This window comes from Colossoma macropomum, unplaced genomic scaffold (genome assembly GCF_904425465.1).
Source record: "Colossoma macropomum unplaced genomic scaffold, Colossoma_macropomum, whole genome shotgun sequence".
NCBI classification, from domain to species: Eukaryota; Metazoa; Chordata; class Actinopteri; order Characiformes; family Serrasalmidae; genus Colossoma; species Colossoma macropomum.
Window position 1 is genome coordinate 19,988,529 of NW_023494795.1, and position 16,591 is coordinate 20,005,119.

At 37.9% G+C, this 16,591-nt stretch overlaps 1 protein-coding gene across 8 annotated transcripts; it reads right to left on the bottom strand.

The window, feature by feature from the left end:
* Positions 1–1,648: 1,648 nt before the first annotated feature.
* Positions 1,649–15,584, bottom strand: gpcpd1 (glycerophosphocholine phosphodiesterase 1). 8 transcript variants are annotated; one of them, XM_036581763.1, is made up of 21 exons: positions 14,736–14,948; positions 14,509–14,603; positions 13,295–13,385; positions 13,105–13,189; positions 11,623–11,698; positions 10,512–10,553; positions 10,268–10,391; positions 9,911–10,139; positions 9,464–9,626; positions 8,873–9,002; positions 8,067–8,121; positions 7,875–7,967; positions 7,548–7,625; positions 7,359–7,398; positions 7,198–7,256; positions 6,886–6,951; positions 6,658–6,794; positions 6,189–6,324; positions 5,661–5,821; positions 4,748–4,816; positions 3,086–3,216 (listed from the first exon to the last, which is right to left on the bottom strand). In XM_036581763.1, coding segments are annotated over exons 1-21 (1,959 nt in total). In that variant the 5' UTR covers positions 14,765–14,948; the 3' UTR covers positions 3,086–3,215. The 8 variants fall into 8 exon arrangements, with proteins under 8 accessions (XP_036437653.1, XP_036437655.1, XP_036437652.1 ...); XM_036581760.1 differs by lacking the exons at positions 4,748–4,816; positions 14,736–14,948 and adding an exon at positions 15,290–15,584 and having other exon boundaries at positions 1,649–3,216; XM_036581762.1 differs by lacking the exons at positions 4,748–4,816; positions 14,736–14,948 and adding an exon at positions 15,037–15,164 and having other exon boundaries at positions 1,649–3,216.
* Positions 15,585–16,591: the final 1,007 nt, after the last annotated feature.

Sequence of the window (16,591 nt, forward strand, 5' to 3'; positions counted from 1 at the left end):
GACTATATGTCAGAATTATATGTATTGAGTTTTTTGCAGACTCATTCTGTTTGGCTTTTGGAGCCCACACTTCGAGTTATAAAGTGAGATGTTTTTTTCCCCATCACTTCTGCGCATTGCTAACTATAGCTGCATGCAACACACAGCACTGCAGTAACGCCATAATTAATAAATAAATAAATAAATAAAGTGTACTTGCACTATTGCACGGCAGATGGCAATATATGCCTTACGGAGAGCCTCTCACAGTCGGGTGTCTGTCAGTGGAGCCTCGCAATGCTACAACAGTGCACAATAAGCCATATCCAGAATATTCCCCTTCAGCTTTGGATATGTATTGTTTTGCTTTACTGACTACGCCCTTGACAAAGCAGAGTAATATTATTCATTTTATAATATTAGCAAGGTGAATGGTCAGGTAGTTGTATACTTTTTTACCTTTTTCTAAGTACAAAACAAAAAGCCTTTTCAGAAGCCGTTATCATATTATACTGTGGTGAGACTGCCTAAAAATAATCCGATTTTTTAAAATACTATTGTGTTAGTACCTATATTGGATTATCAGATGCAGCCAGTTATGAATATAAACAGCTTATGACAATCTTGCAATGACTTTCAGCTGTGTTAATTTCATGTAAATCTCAAATATGGATGGAATTAAAATGAGATAATTGTAGATAATAGTAGAAATCCTGGGTGATATAATGGCTTTAATGCAAAGGGGATTGGGGGATCTTATTTACCAGGGGGATGCTTTTTGTCTTCATTTTTTTTTTTAAGATATCCCCTCAATCAATTAATCCCTGAACATAAATATTCAAATCAAAAGCCGTTGTTGGGTGTATTGATAATTAAAGCCAACCAATATAGTTACGAAAATTCAAACGGAACTTTATACACCTCTATAACGTGATGCCCGTCTTCTGTCTTTACTTGAACCCCGTTTTTTCTGTCTATGTATGTTTTTTGCAGTTAATAATAATAATAATGATGATAACAATAATAATAATACAAAAAATGCACAAGCCATCTAAAAGAAATCTTGCAGTCATGTAAAATAAAACAAAAACATGCTTCACATAACAAACAGAGCTTAGTTTTTAGGCATGGAAGCTGAAAGAACAACCAAAGTGAGAATGAGAACAATAGAGCTGCTTACTGCAGACCAAACAGACATGAAAGCAGTTTGTCATGTGAGCATTTCCTCAAAGCACTGCTGACAGAACAATGTAAGCAGACGAGAGAAACTGTTTTGTTCCACCATGACTTGCACCCAGCAACACAATTATGGGTGTGTAAAGTGCGTGCATGAGTAGATACAAACAACTTTTGGGTGGATACTCCACTGCATTTGGAGCAGACACCTACATAAGCACTGATTAAATCACAGGCAGATAACCTGAGGGAGAATGCTGATTGAACATTAATTGTGAACATTGGCATTAGACAGACGTGAACATGAGTGCACGAGTGCATGAATGTGAGCAGCCACGTGTGATTACAGACTACCGGTCTGATAAATGGATACACGAACAGGTACTGTAATATTTAATCGGTAGAAAGCATGCTCTGAAAAGGACTTCCTTTGATAATCCCAAAAACTATTTTGCACACAGAATCTTATATTGGACAAAAGAACACATGTAACTTTGCTTAAATAATGTTTTTATTTTAACTTCCAAGTCTTGTGTTTTCAGTGGTGGTAACAATGATGAGAATTACCTACAGTGAACAGTGAGTACATCACTTGTAGTCATTAAGTTTTATGCAGCATATGTAACACACATGCATGGCCCCATTGCTCTGCAAAATGGGAGATAAATTAAGGCCTCCTCACTTAACACCTCAACACAGAAACACAGCCAAGCTAACATTTAGAGCACAGTGAGTTTTACAGAAACAGTGTTCAGAGGCAACTGCACATTATTTTCTATAAAGCAAAACAGTACTGCAGTTATATGTTTTGTTGAACTTTGTTTTGTGTGACTCTTAAATTTCCTCCTTCTTACTGCACTATATTTTAAGATCTATTTAGTCAGACAAGTTTTGTGCATGAATATGTTAAACAAAATCCTGCATTTTACAGGCCAACAATTTTGCAATTTCAATGATCACACAATGATCATATGTAATTTAAGTTAAATAGTACATATCAGTTGTCTGGGGTACTGCAAGAGGGGCAGGGAGCCAAAATTGAACAGAAAATTTGTTTGCATTATACTAAGCACATTGCCCTCTGCTGCAGTTTATTATTTGACATTTTGCAAAGCTAAAAAGATGGAGATCTTTTTTCATATGCAAATTACAAGCTTTGTTGAATTTCTAAGTGAGAACAATTTAACACTGTACAGAGAGCAAACTAAAACAAGACATTCCTGCAAATTTTAGTGCAAAACTTAATAATTATTTGTTGAGTTTAACTTCTTTTAAAAACATAAAGCATAAAATGCCACATTTGCACATGCCACATTTTATGTTTCTATTTTTCCCAGCATGTTAAATTCAGCAAATAGGCATAAACTGTGCATTAAAATGTGCAGAAATCAACAAATCATGTAATTTGACCAGGGGCCCCCAAACTTTTGCATACGAATGTATATTTACATGAAATGCATTGGTCATTTGCATTCAGACAGGGTATTTGACATACCCATGTGTGATTCATGAAATCTTAAAACTACATCTAGAATACAATGTTAAATACTTACAGTAAAGAGAGGAATGAGAAAATTAAATAGTGGTGTTATACTAAAGCAAAAATCACAAGATGTTATTACATACCATAAATGCAGCAACAAATGTCCATTCAAAAGCTTAGATATATTTAGTATTTTGTAATTATATTTACCATCTTTCTTGACCTAGTCATACACTTTAGCGTACACCATTAAATCAAGTTTGTTTTGGCAAAAATGTTGCCTAGGTCAAAACCGGAGATGAGGAGTGTCTGTGCGTGATTTATACTGCTTTATGGAAAAATTAGAGAAATGTTGTGGAAACGTTGCCTGAAGGCTTTGGGCTCAGGATGAGCTGAGGCCTGAGTCTGACTCGCCGTTGCCTGCCCGAGCCTTACCCGAGCAGGGCACTGAGGAGCAGGGGATACTGTAGGTGGAGCAGGCACAACTCTTTAGTGTCTCCTCAGGAATCACCTCCTTCAGAGACACCTTGTCTTCTACTTTGAAGATGTTGGGCTGCTCAATCTGATCATCACAGATTCTGGGCAAAGACAGAGGGAAAAAAAAAGTGATTTTAGATCTCAGCTATTCAGAGACAGGAAATAAAAGACTCTTTACTCTTTGGGAAATCAACAAGTGATGGAACTGTTTTACAAGCAAGCTAGTTTGGAAAGCAATCACAAAAGGATTTCAGATAAAAACTAAAAATGGCTATATCAAAAAGGTTAAATGAGCTGCAATACTGTCATTACATGTCATTCTCCTTTTTGATTTACAGACATATGCAAAAGTTTGAATACCCTGGTCAAGTGACATTTCTTTCATTTCTAAGTGAAAATTAGCCCACACATCCCTAATTTTAGTGCACAATTTATTTATTTGCTGAATTTATCAAACATATTTGAAAATAATGAAAACATAAAACACAACTGTGCCATAATCTTGCACAGACCACATTTGTTTTAATTTGTTTTAAAACAGTAATTATACATTGAAATGTGCAGAAGTGTATTTTCACTTAGAAACTCAACAAAACATGTAACTTGACCAGAAGCGTTCAAACTTTTGCATAGACTGTATACTCACAATTATGCCACAAAAAAAAAACAACAACAGCAAGAATTAGGTAGAAGAACGTAATGCATGTACTGTAAATCTACGGTAAAAATCCTGTGCTGATAAGGGAGAAAAGAAAAACTATCACACTGCACACATTCACAAGAGCTATATGAGCTGTCCAATATTTTCATGCATTTCCTTTGTAATCATTACAATACTTTTTCTGACATTAATATATATTGAGATCGATGTCTTAAAGAATGCAAACAAGCTTAATTCACAGCATTATGGTCAGCAGTGCAAATGTGTTTTACCTTCCTATTATTACTAAAAATGTAAGCTATGACTGGTGCATATAAATGTGATGCATGTTTATAACAGTCTGCCATAGCAGTAGTTTGGAGAGCAGGCAAACAAAGCATTAGAATGTAACAGATAAAAGGGTGGAACTATCGGTTTCAATAGCAAGGTTAACCACAGCGTAAAAACGTAATAAAGACAGCATTCAGCTACAAGTTCATTCCACAGACAGCTATAGCTTTATGAACCAAATTTCTATACCATGCTGGATTAAAAGCAAAGCAACCATTCATTCCCAAACTAAGGAAAATGTAGAGATGAATTAAACCATGCACTTGTCACTAGGCCAGTACTGAAAAGAACACTTTGTGACTGAAAACTAACTCTGTTGTGCTGAAAGCTGTGTAATGCTGTGGTAAAGGGAACAAGCATGAGGTAACTTAAATACTGTGGGTTGGGGTAGTTCTCAGAATGATGCAATAGGCAGTGGAATATCTAAAGAAATCCCTTGAAAATTGATCGTGGATGTAATTGTACACAGTCATCAGCAAGCCCTCATTCTACTCCTCTAATTGATTAAATTATCATTTATTTCATTTCGACTGCCTTCGACATCATTGCTATGCAATGCTACATTGCTGTAATAGTGCTAGTCAGTGAGAGAGTTCTTTCAGGCAGCAACCAGAAAGGCCAGAAACTAAACCAAACACAACCAGAAACCCGGCAGACTGGCATCAGAGGTAGTTGAGCCATTGATATTTGGCACCAAGTGTTCAGAAATTCTGAAAGAAAGAGGTAGAGTTATAACCACAGAGGCTTAAAGAGTTGAGAAAGAGATGGTAAAGAGAGAATGAGCACAATTTGTAGAAACAGCATAGGAAAGTCCATTGCCTTATTTACTATAATTTGAAATGCGTTTCTCATAAGACATTGCATTGTTCTAAAAACTTGGGAGGGAACTGAATATGTGGCAAAAATTAAGGGAAAAAGTGTAACCTTTTGTTATCAGAACTTTTCCCCTGACATTCATCATATAAACCATACAGCCACTGCAATCTGCATACTGTTACACAGAACAAAATACACACTAGTGAGCAAAATGCCTGATTAAACAAGCTATTGCAAAAAGAAAATTATTATGAAAGCGTTTGCCAGTCCTACAAATAGTTGCACATAACCTACTAATACAATAACACCAAAAAGAATTTTATGTAATGCACATGGCATTGTTGCATAATGGGGGTTTTGAGAGGGTGTGAAAACCAGTAGAAGGGAGAAGAGAAAATGCACACACAGCAACGGCCCTGATTGCATAAGAGCAGAAGAGCATTGATTACATTAACCTTTACCCTGGCTGACATGAAAAGGCTGTGAAGGGCATGAAAATCCACTCACTTTCTACAGCCAGCTGCAGTTCATGATCAGTCATTGGCTGCCAAAAAACTACTAGAACACAAAAGTAATGCTTACCTAATATTGAGGCTATGATCACTCAATAATTTATCATAAGCTCTTACTCTTCTTTTCAGTGTGAAGATCTCTCCAAAGCCAGAGAACATTAAAAGCTAAAAAATAACACCAGTTTCACTGTTAGGATAATTCTTAAACCATGTGGTTCATGACTACCTGTCATAAATGAGGCCATCAATGCCTTGCTCCCTGAGCTTCCTCCGGTTCTCATGGTCATTATTGTCATCTCCCCAGCAGAAGACTACCAAGCCTTTAGACTGGGCCACCTTGATGCAGTCCATATTGCGCAGGAGGTCTTCAGTGTGAGCACTGATACCCTGTGAGCAGGAAAAAGGTTAAGTTCTTTTTATAAATGAAAGAACACACTGCCACATACTTTTATCCTTAGTTACCATCTGCATCTGTATGCTTACAGATATTAGATACAAACCATAACGCGCGTACAAGGGATTGATACAACTTACGCACACCAAGTCAATAAACAAAATGAGAGAACAAGCATTAGTTAACAACCCCTGTGAGATTCTTAAGTTCATTACAAGTGTCGCAATACCCAGAGCAGAAAATGCACACTTGGCATGTCCTTAAGTGCAGCATTGATAATATTATCCTTTACCCTATATGACAGGGTCACAAGTGAATGACAGAGCCATGTGCAAAGGACCGCACTCAATCACCACTCACCAGAATGTCTTCACTTTGAGCAAAGCTCATAGCGATCTGAGTGGTCTGACAGCGGATGTCCATCAGCTGAGGGTAGATGTCCGACACGCCCTGAGTCAGGAACAGGACAGGGTATTTGTTCTGTTTCCGTCGCACCCTGAGGCAGAGCACACAAACTGTTTTTTCCATATTTTGTTTAAACATACAACATTCAAAACTTCATTTTCTTAGATGGAGATTAATAATGAACAGAGTATGATTGTGAATTTAAGCAACACTGATAAAGTCTGTTTACTGTTTGGTAAATTGAGATATGTTGATTCCAGAGTTTTTCATTTGTGGCCTGTTTGACCATGTCCGAGTTGTTTGCTTTCTTTGATTATGTGGACTCTAAGAAACACATTTCGGAAACTTAGGAATCTCCAGAAACAAAGAATCTAGATTATTGGAATCTCAAAGGAGTTTTTATTCATTGTAATGGTGAACTTACATTGCACAAACATCTGGGTCAAAACAAGAGAAGATTATCCTTCTCTTTCCAGCATTCTGGAGTACACATGTGAGGATGATATCAAGGAACTGGTTCATGTTAAAGTAAGTGGACAAGTTTGCATCCCAGGAGCCATCCTAGCACCAAACGAAGACAATGATGAAGAAGCTGCATCTTAAAATCATTGTGTTAAAATGCATACACACTGTATATAATGACAACACCAACCTTCATCTGACATATCCACTTAAGTTCAATATTAAATCCCACATGTTCTGGAACGGCCTGAAATATCTAGAGTAAAACATTATTTACAGCTGTTAAAGCACAAATATGCTGTAAAAGTCATCCTCCAGCACAATTATAAAAAAACAAATTCAATACATTTTTAAGACCTCAACAGAGCAGAAGTAATACTATTCCCACTGCATGACAACACAGACATAGCTACATGCCTTGTGACTGCAAAGTCCTTGTGGTAACCCTGATAACATGAATGGATGGTTGTTTGGGGGGGTTGTTTAGCCTGTTAGTGAGTACCTGAGAAAGTGATGGGAAAGGCTGATGTTCATCGATATACTCCTCCTCATCCATTAGATCTAAGAAAAGAATGCACAAACCAGGTCAAATCTGGACATGTCTCTCATACAACTGGCAAGAACAAGGGCTCTATAGTTGTGAGAGTGGTGGATGAGACATACCTTTGTGATCATGCACTTTCATTGCTGTAGTGTGGGCTAGCTATGAAAGAGACAGAAAAAGTTTTTAGGCAATGTCATCTATGTCAGATGCACAAAATTAATCACTAAGACTTGTGGCCAATACAATGTGTTTATTAGCATAATAACAATGAGAAAAAACAAATCCCTAAGTCAGAATGCAATGTTTACCTTAAGAAGCTGAAGCTGGTCAAAGGTCAGATCCTTCACAGGAACTTCAAACAACACCATAGAGTGCTTGTCATTTTTCTATGGAAGATAAGTACCAGGAATCATAGGGCTGAGGACACAGTCAGTCATTTTATCACTGTTTACCACACAGATTTGAAGTGATACAAACACTGGCTTTTGCTTTTGTTTGTCACACAGTACAAAACAAACTTGACCAACTGATAAACTTCAGGCTGAAGGACAAGGTAGGAGCCATTGACTTAGTGGAAATAAAATGAAGTGATTAGATAGGGAGTGTTAAGATTTCAGCTATGTCAAATTAGTCACCTTCTTAGTAGAAATACAGCATGTCAGATCATGGTACACGATTGGAACAAAGTCCTTGGACAGATGAACATCAAACTCCACGTATGCAGCTCCCTGTGATCAGGAATAAGGTATTGTATAAATTAGTTATAAATAACTATCGATCAACCTAATGTATACATTAGTTAAGCAACTTTGATAAATTGCCCTTACATGACTAGCGGCACTTAAAAATGAGGCAATTGTGTTTTCCCTGATCTTGTGATGTCTGAAATAATAAACACAGGAAAAGTTAGGTCAAGACATGCAAGTAAAATCTATGCACTTCTTCTTTTTTTCACTTCCTGTATAACAAGGGCAGGAAAGCTCTTTCAGTACCGTGTTTCAGCATAATCGTCCAGTATCTGACCTCCCCCTGAACTTTCAACCAAGTGCAGTCTTTAGTTGAGAATTCAAAGAGTTCACAGTGGCACTTAATATTCCCATCAAAAAAACAAATTTGCTTCTAGTTCAAAACCCCACACAACCGCTGAATTTGACTATGTACCTGTAATGTCTTTGAAAGTAAAACTAAGCTCTGACCTTACTCCAGTGGAAAGTACAAGTCCCCAATCAAGTTACACATGTTGCTCAACCATCAACATAAACAAAGTATAAATAGATGTACTGCTGGATTTCCATTGCTATTACTAGGCGTGGATGCAAGAGAAAACATGCAAATCAGTGTAGGGAAATAGTCTTTGATATTCGATTTTAAGTATGGTCACACTGCTATGTTCTATTTTTAAAATAAGAAAACTTTTAATGAAGCCATTACACACTTTTATGAATATATAGGATTTCTTAATGTCTCCATTCTATACTACTGTAACGAAAAGACTGGATTAAATGTTCAATTTTAAGCATTTTGACATACACTAATCATCTGGACTAAAGTAGAGCATAGGTCAGATATGATGACTTCAATAAGACAGATAACAGATAAAGTTTCAAGCTGAGAGCATGGGGTTCAGACTCACTTGGCAGCATGTGTGCTCCCTGCTCCTCTGTGGCCCACATCCAGAGCACTCCTCTTCCGCCAGTGCTTACTGAAGGATTGGTGCATGTCACACTGAAAGCCCTGGATGGGTCGGATAACCAGGTAGTCAACTGAAAACGATACAACATGATATTTAACAAAATGATGTTGGCTGAACAGAACCTAATGATGATTGTAAAAGATATTAAGATACAGTGAATCTGGTCTGCTGGTCTCCTTGCAGTATTCTCTACTTCATTGCCTTTATATGTTTACATAATAAGATCGTAATGTTAAAATACACAAATGCAACTAAAGGACAAATCCATAGCAAATGTCACAAACAGAACTGTCAACACACATTACAGCCATATGCTGGGCAAACAAATGTGAGTGAGGTCAGGATACAGGACAAGATCCTTCAAGATCATTCCCAGCAGGTCACAGAACAGCATGATTTTGTCAAAAATCATCTGATTCTTTAGCTAATTGTTAAGCTGCATGTTGCTTCTACTGTTCTGAAAAAAGAAAGCTACATTGTGCAGTACTGTGGAACTGGATTTGAGGGATACCACAATGTTTTTAAGAATACCTCTAACTTTGCCAATGGTTTGCCTGGAATTTCTGCTCATGATAGGGAGGGTAACAATTCCATTGTCCTTGCCACTTTCCACGAAGGAGGAAGATAAGAGGCAGGCGGTGCCAACATGACCCGGATGAACATCACCCTGAACAACCTTCTCACTCAGGTCCTCCTAGAAGACAAACATAATAAAACTGTCAGTCACATAACATTGGCACCAACACCGGTACATCTTACCCTCGGTGACTTTACTAGCCTCACTGAACACAGAAAAAGCTAACGAGATTTTCAATTCTCAAGATTTTCAGTAAGATTTACAGTGGAAAAAGTCTTGCCCTCCTGCTATCGTCCTGGTTACTCTTTCCTTTTCCTTGCACCATTTGACAAACTGTTTTACTGAGTTCTAACTGATTCTGATAGTGACACTAGAAGCTGCTTAGTAGACAAGACACATACCTCAAAGAACTCAAAAATAAGCTCCAGGTTGTCAGGGTCCATGGTGTGAATACTGTACTCTATCCATTGTGTTGGTTCCAGGGCATAGCCACACTCTGGCTGGGAATGACGGGACTTATAGCCACCATCGCTGATCATACTGATCTCCAGTGTGGTGGTCATCTTGTGCCAGGATGAATGGCTCTCCTCATCATCTTCCTCTTCAATACCCTCCAGCATCAGCTTCAGCCTATAATATACATTAACAGCCTTACAAAAACATGCTTTTCAAACAAAGCTCTACAAACAATGTTCTGCTGTCACTTAATAACTTTAAGTAAACATATCCAACACGCTCACTCTGGAAAACAGCATTACCTGAAGCGAGATTTCTTGAATTTCATCTTAGTAATGGATACTGGAGGTTTCACAGAGTAATGGAGTCGGAGGCGAATTTCTGTCTGGAAAGTCAACCAGCCAGAATCTACACATTTAATTCCATCTGCAAGGTAACAAATATATTCAGACACTTCACTACAAATAATAGACTGAATCAGTTTAAACATTAAACTTGTTGAATATGGTGGATGTGGTGAACATGGTGACACATATAGCAACTTACTATGAGATCCAAATTGTCCGTCGTCAATCTCTAGGTCTGACTCTGCAAGACAAAACTAGTGTTACTATTGTTTTTCACCTGCTTACACAGCACATCTACAAAAGAAGGGTCACCAGGACAGAGCAATACCATGTATTTAACACTTTTCAGTTTTAATATTTTTTGTGACTATTACATTTTTCCACTTCAAAGGAAAATAAAGTAACCCATAGTCCTTATTTAACATTTAACATTTTTACTAAATGCTCTGCACTGGTTATGCCTCCTAAGATTTGTAGATGACAATACCACACAAGCAGCACATAAACTCTAAACAGGCATATTATGTTCTAAATGCACATGGTATAGCAGTTACAACTATATTACCTCCTTAAGTCTTTTTCTACATTTTCCAAAGCCCCAGGTAGTGTTAATAAGGGGACAAAGAGAATTACATGGTGTGGGTAATTAGCATTGGTAAACATCTCACAGCACGATCAAAGCTAGTAGCTTCATACAAGAACAGCATGAGCCTACGTTTAGCAAAACATTTTAACCAACAAATCACACAGCAAAAATCCATAATAAAGAAATTAAATCTGCCTAGTCCATACAAGAAGGGGAAATATGGTGATCAATGACTTCTTTGCTAGTCAATTTCAAAAATCTGATTCTAAAGAGTCAGTAAACTGGTAATGTAAATATTTTTACAATTACTGGTTACATAAATATTTTTAGAATTACATGGGATAGCTGACTTAAGTAAAAGTGGCAAAAAGGCATACGGCAAAAAGTAAGCTCATAAGCGCTGGCAAACAACCCAGCAATTCCACAGCCATGACTGCTTTGTGTTTGACTATGGGGGACAACAGCAAAGAGGATGATATTGTTTCTATGTACTGATACCTTAGTGCCACTGAAATGCCCTTTCAACTAAACTTGCTTTTTGCCTGGGAAAAGAAAAAAGTGATGGGATCAGCTGAACCAATAATAATGGGTCAGTGTATTTGACCAATATGTGGTTAGGAGAAAATAGTGTGTCTTAGGATTTAAGAGTAGGTGGAGGAGGGGAAGGAACCTACAGGGTACTGAAACACTAAACCAAATCGTGCACTATTCTGGATTCATATACCTGAAGGGCTCAATGATCGAGGCAGCTGATGGGTCTCCCATTTATTGACTATCGCTTGACATGGACCACCTGCATTCTGTAATTCCAATGTTTAACATGATGTTAAGATTATGGGGGAAAAAATAATTAAAGCCCACTTTGGTCTCAACCAAAGTCCACACTACAAAACAAGTAATTTGAGCTGGTATATTCACCACTCTCTCAGCCAGCCAGTCACGGTTGGTTGACATCTGAAAAGTGGATTCATTAGTCAAAAGAAATACACTGGCATCACAATGCTACATGATTATTTTGATGTTTTAAATTGGCTCTCCTGCTTACTAAGAATCTAAAAGCTACTATACTTACCAGTTCTCTTTGATTACAATTCTGACATTGATTTTCCACAGTGCTTTGACTACAATAGTGGGAAGATTGTACAAAATCATGCTAATATTTTCTTTACAAATTGAAATCCAAATACAGATTGGAACATAGTGATTTTGGAAAAGTGCCTGAGAGATTGGTGAAGCCACTTAGCTGGAAGCTAGCTGGCTGTAATCCACTGCACTAAACCTGCATTTTCCAATAACAGGGCTGCACAATTAATCATACACATCAATCAATACTGCAATCCTGATGTGAAAGACTGGAATTAAAGACTTATGTGGTAGAATGTCTGCTGCACCATCAACACCAAGTAGCTCTAATAACAAAGACAAAAGGTAAAGAGGTGTGTCGTAAAACTACACTGAAATTGGCACTCAGCATGCTTACAGCCTGCACACTAATCTCATGGGCTCTGCCATGTGCTCTTTGAGCAGCCTGTGACCCAGAGGTGTCCATCTGTTCACACAGCACAGGCATTCTCACAAAGGTAGCTGCAGCCACACCTAACAGTCACAGTCTCTGTCAAAATGATTGTTAATTATCATTTTTCATAATTATGCAGCCCTATTTAATAACACCAAACTACAAAGATCCAAACAAAGGTCAGCTGTACAGAAATAAAACAACATGAGAAGAATGACCTGGAACAGTCAACCAGCAAAATATAAAGTTATATTTGCAGAGAAAAGAGAGAGTGTGGTCTTTTGTGAAATGCCTGCTCCACAAAGAAACAGAGCTGGATATTTAGGCAAGAAAAACTTATCAGCCACCTTAATAGTAAAAAGGGAAAACAATTAACAGTTCTCACAAGTAACAGTATGCTATAGCTTCTTGCTTTTAACTTTAACAATCTGCTGTTAGAACTACATCATTTAGATGTCACAATATAAAATCAGAAATATGGACATATTTTCTGAAAATTAAAAAAAAATTAAAACTGCCAGTACGTTTAATTTGAATATACAAGACACACTGAATGAAAGACCAACAACAATGAACATAATAATTTCATATATCAAACTAGTCTGAAATTGGTTTAATTAAGAATAGTGGTCAATTTGAATAGTTAACAATTAAGTATTGTTTGTGCTTTTGGAAAGAATAAGCTCTCACCTTAGATTCCAGAAAGAATCCTGTAAAATAGCGATACTTGGTTTCTACACCACTTGGAACGGTGATGGTCTTTTTCCAAATCGTGCTTGGATGAGACAAATCATTGTAAAGGCAAATTTAATCAACTGTTAAGCGTCTAATTAAGCTTAACAAGAAATAGCATATAACAAGAAAATAAGCGTACACTTACCCATCATCTTCTGATGGTTGTAGGGGCACTGCCTTCTGAGGACACCAGCTGCCAAGTGTCTCACAGCTGCCAACTACTGCTATCACCTCACCTGAAATCAAAAACAGCAACCTGCTGAATCTGTGGAAATGTTCCAGTGTAAGAAAGCTGTGGGAATTTGTTCTTGGATAAAACATAACCACTATGTATTTACTCTGAGCCAACCTACAACCCTTTGACTCATTACACGCTGTTAATGGACCTGTTTTTACGCTAAACAACATGCAGACAGATGTCAGTGCCTTCTGGGCATGAGTCCACTGCCTCCAAGCACTGGTAGGGCAAGTGAAATTTCAGATTACAAATTTAAATTACATGATTTAACAGTAATGGCTTTATAATTGAGACCCTTTTGTCACAGTACCCAAATTTAAGTACAGCTTCTCTGCACGTTTTCCATTCCTTTTAGTCTTCTTCCAACATTCATGCTGAGTGCCACCAACAAGGCTGACTCAAAATCATAGTAAAGCTGCGTAAACAAGTAGGCTATGCGTCCCTGTGGAACTCAGTGCAGCTGGAATCCAGACTAAAGTTCACATAGTCCATTTATGTTAAAGGGCCTCAGAAAAGCTGTACATTCTTTTTTTCTTACAAACACCTTTGGCTAAGTGCAAAAGCTTTCCTAATATGTATTTACTGAAATCATAGGAAACTTTATAACGGTTTATTTGTTCTACTGATAATTCTAACGATGCTGAAAAAGAAGGGTGGTTTAATTACTGGTCTTGCTTCTTGATGACATGTGGAATGAGATCAAGTATTACTGGTAATACCTGTTGTAGAAAGTAAATACATTACTTCCTTCTCCTTCACAACCGACTAGTAAACAACTTCCAGTACTTCTAGTTTCCAACAGAAAGTCTCCCTAGCCTGCAAGGAGACCTAAAGAAGAATCCTACCAATTTTCAAAAATTCTGCATGGTTCAATCATTGAGCTGTAAATAAAGTCATTCAGAGTTTGATGTGAAATGCTGCACTGTAGAGAAACTGATTCTCTACAGCGGTGGGGAAAGAAACCAGGGGTCACGATGTCTAATATACCCATAACACAAAGGCAGCAATTTTATTTGCTATCCAAAATGACTACTGAAATCATTTGCGCCTTATTATGCAGACATTTTAGAAAATGTAGAAATCCACTTCAAATGCTCGATATTATAAAGCATGTTACTTACCAAGCGATGTGGCTCCCCTAACAGTAAGTGTAACTTGAGCACAGTCCATGGTCGCTACCGAGGGACGACTGAGGGGGAAAGAGAGCACGGAGGACCTAAAATAAAGATGAACACACAGTGGTCAAATGTACAGATGTAGGTTGTCTACAAAAAAAAAGCACCAACAAGGAGACATGCGCCTCGCTTCTCCAATAACATCTTGCAGCGTATCTGACTTCACTAGTTACCGGCTGGTGGATGTTTGACGTTGTAACATTGGACGCAGTTCATTCCATCCCAGGTTATTTCTTATTTAATGCACAGATTCAGTCTGAACACAATTTTGTACTAGATGTAGGTTAGCTACTACAGAAGTAATCCGCGCTGACATACACCGCAGCTTGCACAGCAAACATAACAAGTTACCTAACCTAGCTAACATTAGCCTTCTTCTGAAACCGCCGTAAAGAGGGTCTAAAATACATCTGCAGACGCCAACACTGCTCTTTTGTGATGACATGAAAATGGAAAACTTAAGGTTACACAAACCTTACTGTAAAAAATCGAAACGACACATTTCCTAGCCACCGGCTACTCAAACCGGCACTAACCGGTTTCCCACAACTAAAAGCAATGCGGCAGTTAGCACAGTTTGCTAGTGTTGCTATGCTGGCACTTTAGCCTTTAGCAACACGCCCTGAAAGCACCGCAGCCCGCTTAGCTGACGTTCGGTTCGACTGTGTCTTACATTAGACCTCAAATAACTTACACGGAAAGCTCGAAATAAAGTTCATGATGTTACCTCAGATCAAAATGAACTATTCATAGCCAGACTACAGAAAGTCGGCAGCTGTTGAATGCTAGCTGAGTGTTGACATCCCCATGTTTTCATGCAGAATAATGAGCGGAAATCGCCGAAACGCGGCTATAGATGACTGAAGATAGGCCACTCCCCAAACCCGCCGCAAAACACACAGGTAGACAGCTTAAACACCAGAACCGGACATTTAACTACAATTTTATTCGTTTACTTCTTCCAAAGCATTAACTTTAAAATGTAGCTAGAGGTCAGACAGGTTAGAGTTAAATTAAGTGTGGGAGCCTGACCCACATATCTGTGTCACGTTTGTAAACAAGAGCCTGTTCCCGCCCAGCTGCGTCAGCAGAGGTCAGTCGGTGCAAAGGCTCCCAGACCGAAAAACACGGAACATGTTTTTATCAAGTCGTGTTCAAGTAGTTTTAAACGCGACCTCCCTTCCAGTGTCTCTTTATATGTTCCCAAATACCTAAATCAATCCAGTTTACCTGCAGCCAAAAGCTTCAGAGGTGTAGCCAAAAGTAGACTGGTCTTCCAAAGCTGTAATTACATTCTAAAATAAATAAATAAACAAATAAGCAAACGTTAAATGATTATTTTATTGTAATTCAGTGCCGTTTGTCCATATTTCTGCTGTTTGCCAACGTCACTTACAAGATTAATACTTTAATAAACCAGAATTTCTATAGTTCTGTATAATATTAGAAAAATGTATAATATTTGCGCCCCATATAATATTTCTGTAGTACTGTTTTATTGTGATCTTTAACGCTTGTGTAGTCTCTTAGTAATCTACAATAACTGAACCAATTTATTAGGAAACTTTTGTAGGAATTTCTGTAATTGTAATGTCGTTTTTCATATAGGTGAAAACAAATTCATTTATACCCTATTTGAAAATATTTGCATCCGTTAAGGCTGGTACTGATGATTTGGGTGAAATCTGTCAGAAAATAAACAAGCTTGAACTGAGCCTTTAGAGCTAATTGAAAAAGACAGACCTGAGCGAAAACAGAGCATTACAGAGCATTGGCTCCCTCTTGTGGTCATAACTGACCCGGTCCGCCCAGGCACTCTTCTACAAGGAACTCATTCTATTCTGCCACTCTCTATCATGATAAATACAGAAATGTACCATCATATCACTTGATAGCAGTGAGGAAAACAAGGCGAAGCAAGCTTTTAAATGCAGAGTGTTGATCTGCCAGTAGATGCAATGGAACTGCTGATACTGCAGTGTTATAAATATTTAATATTCTCTCACCCTCTCTCTCTCTCTCTCTCTCT

Bases quoted from the DNA above. Each gene is read 5' to 3' on its own strand.
- gpcpd1 (XM_036581759.1), bottom strand. From the start codon at position 14,764: ATGTTACAACGTCAAACATCCACCAGCCG. The intron at 13,386-14,508 runs GTAAGTAACATG...TTTTGATTTCAG, and splicing joins TAGGGGAGCCACATCGCTTG to GTGAGGTGATAGCAGTAGTT. The intron at 8,122-8,872 runs GTGAGTCTGAAC...TTATTATTTCAG, and splicing joins GGGAGCACACATGCTGCCAA to ACATCACAAGATCAGGGAAA.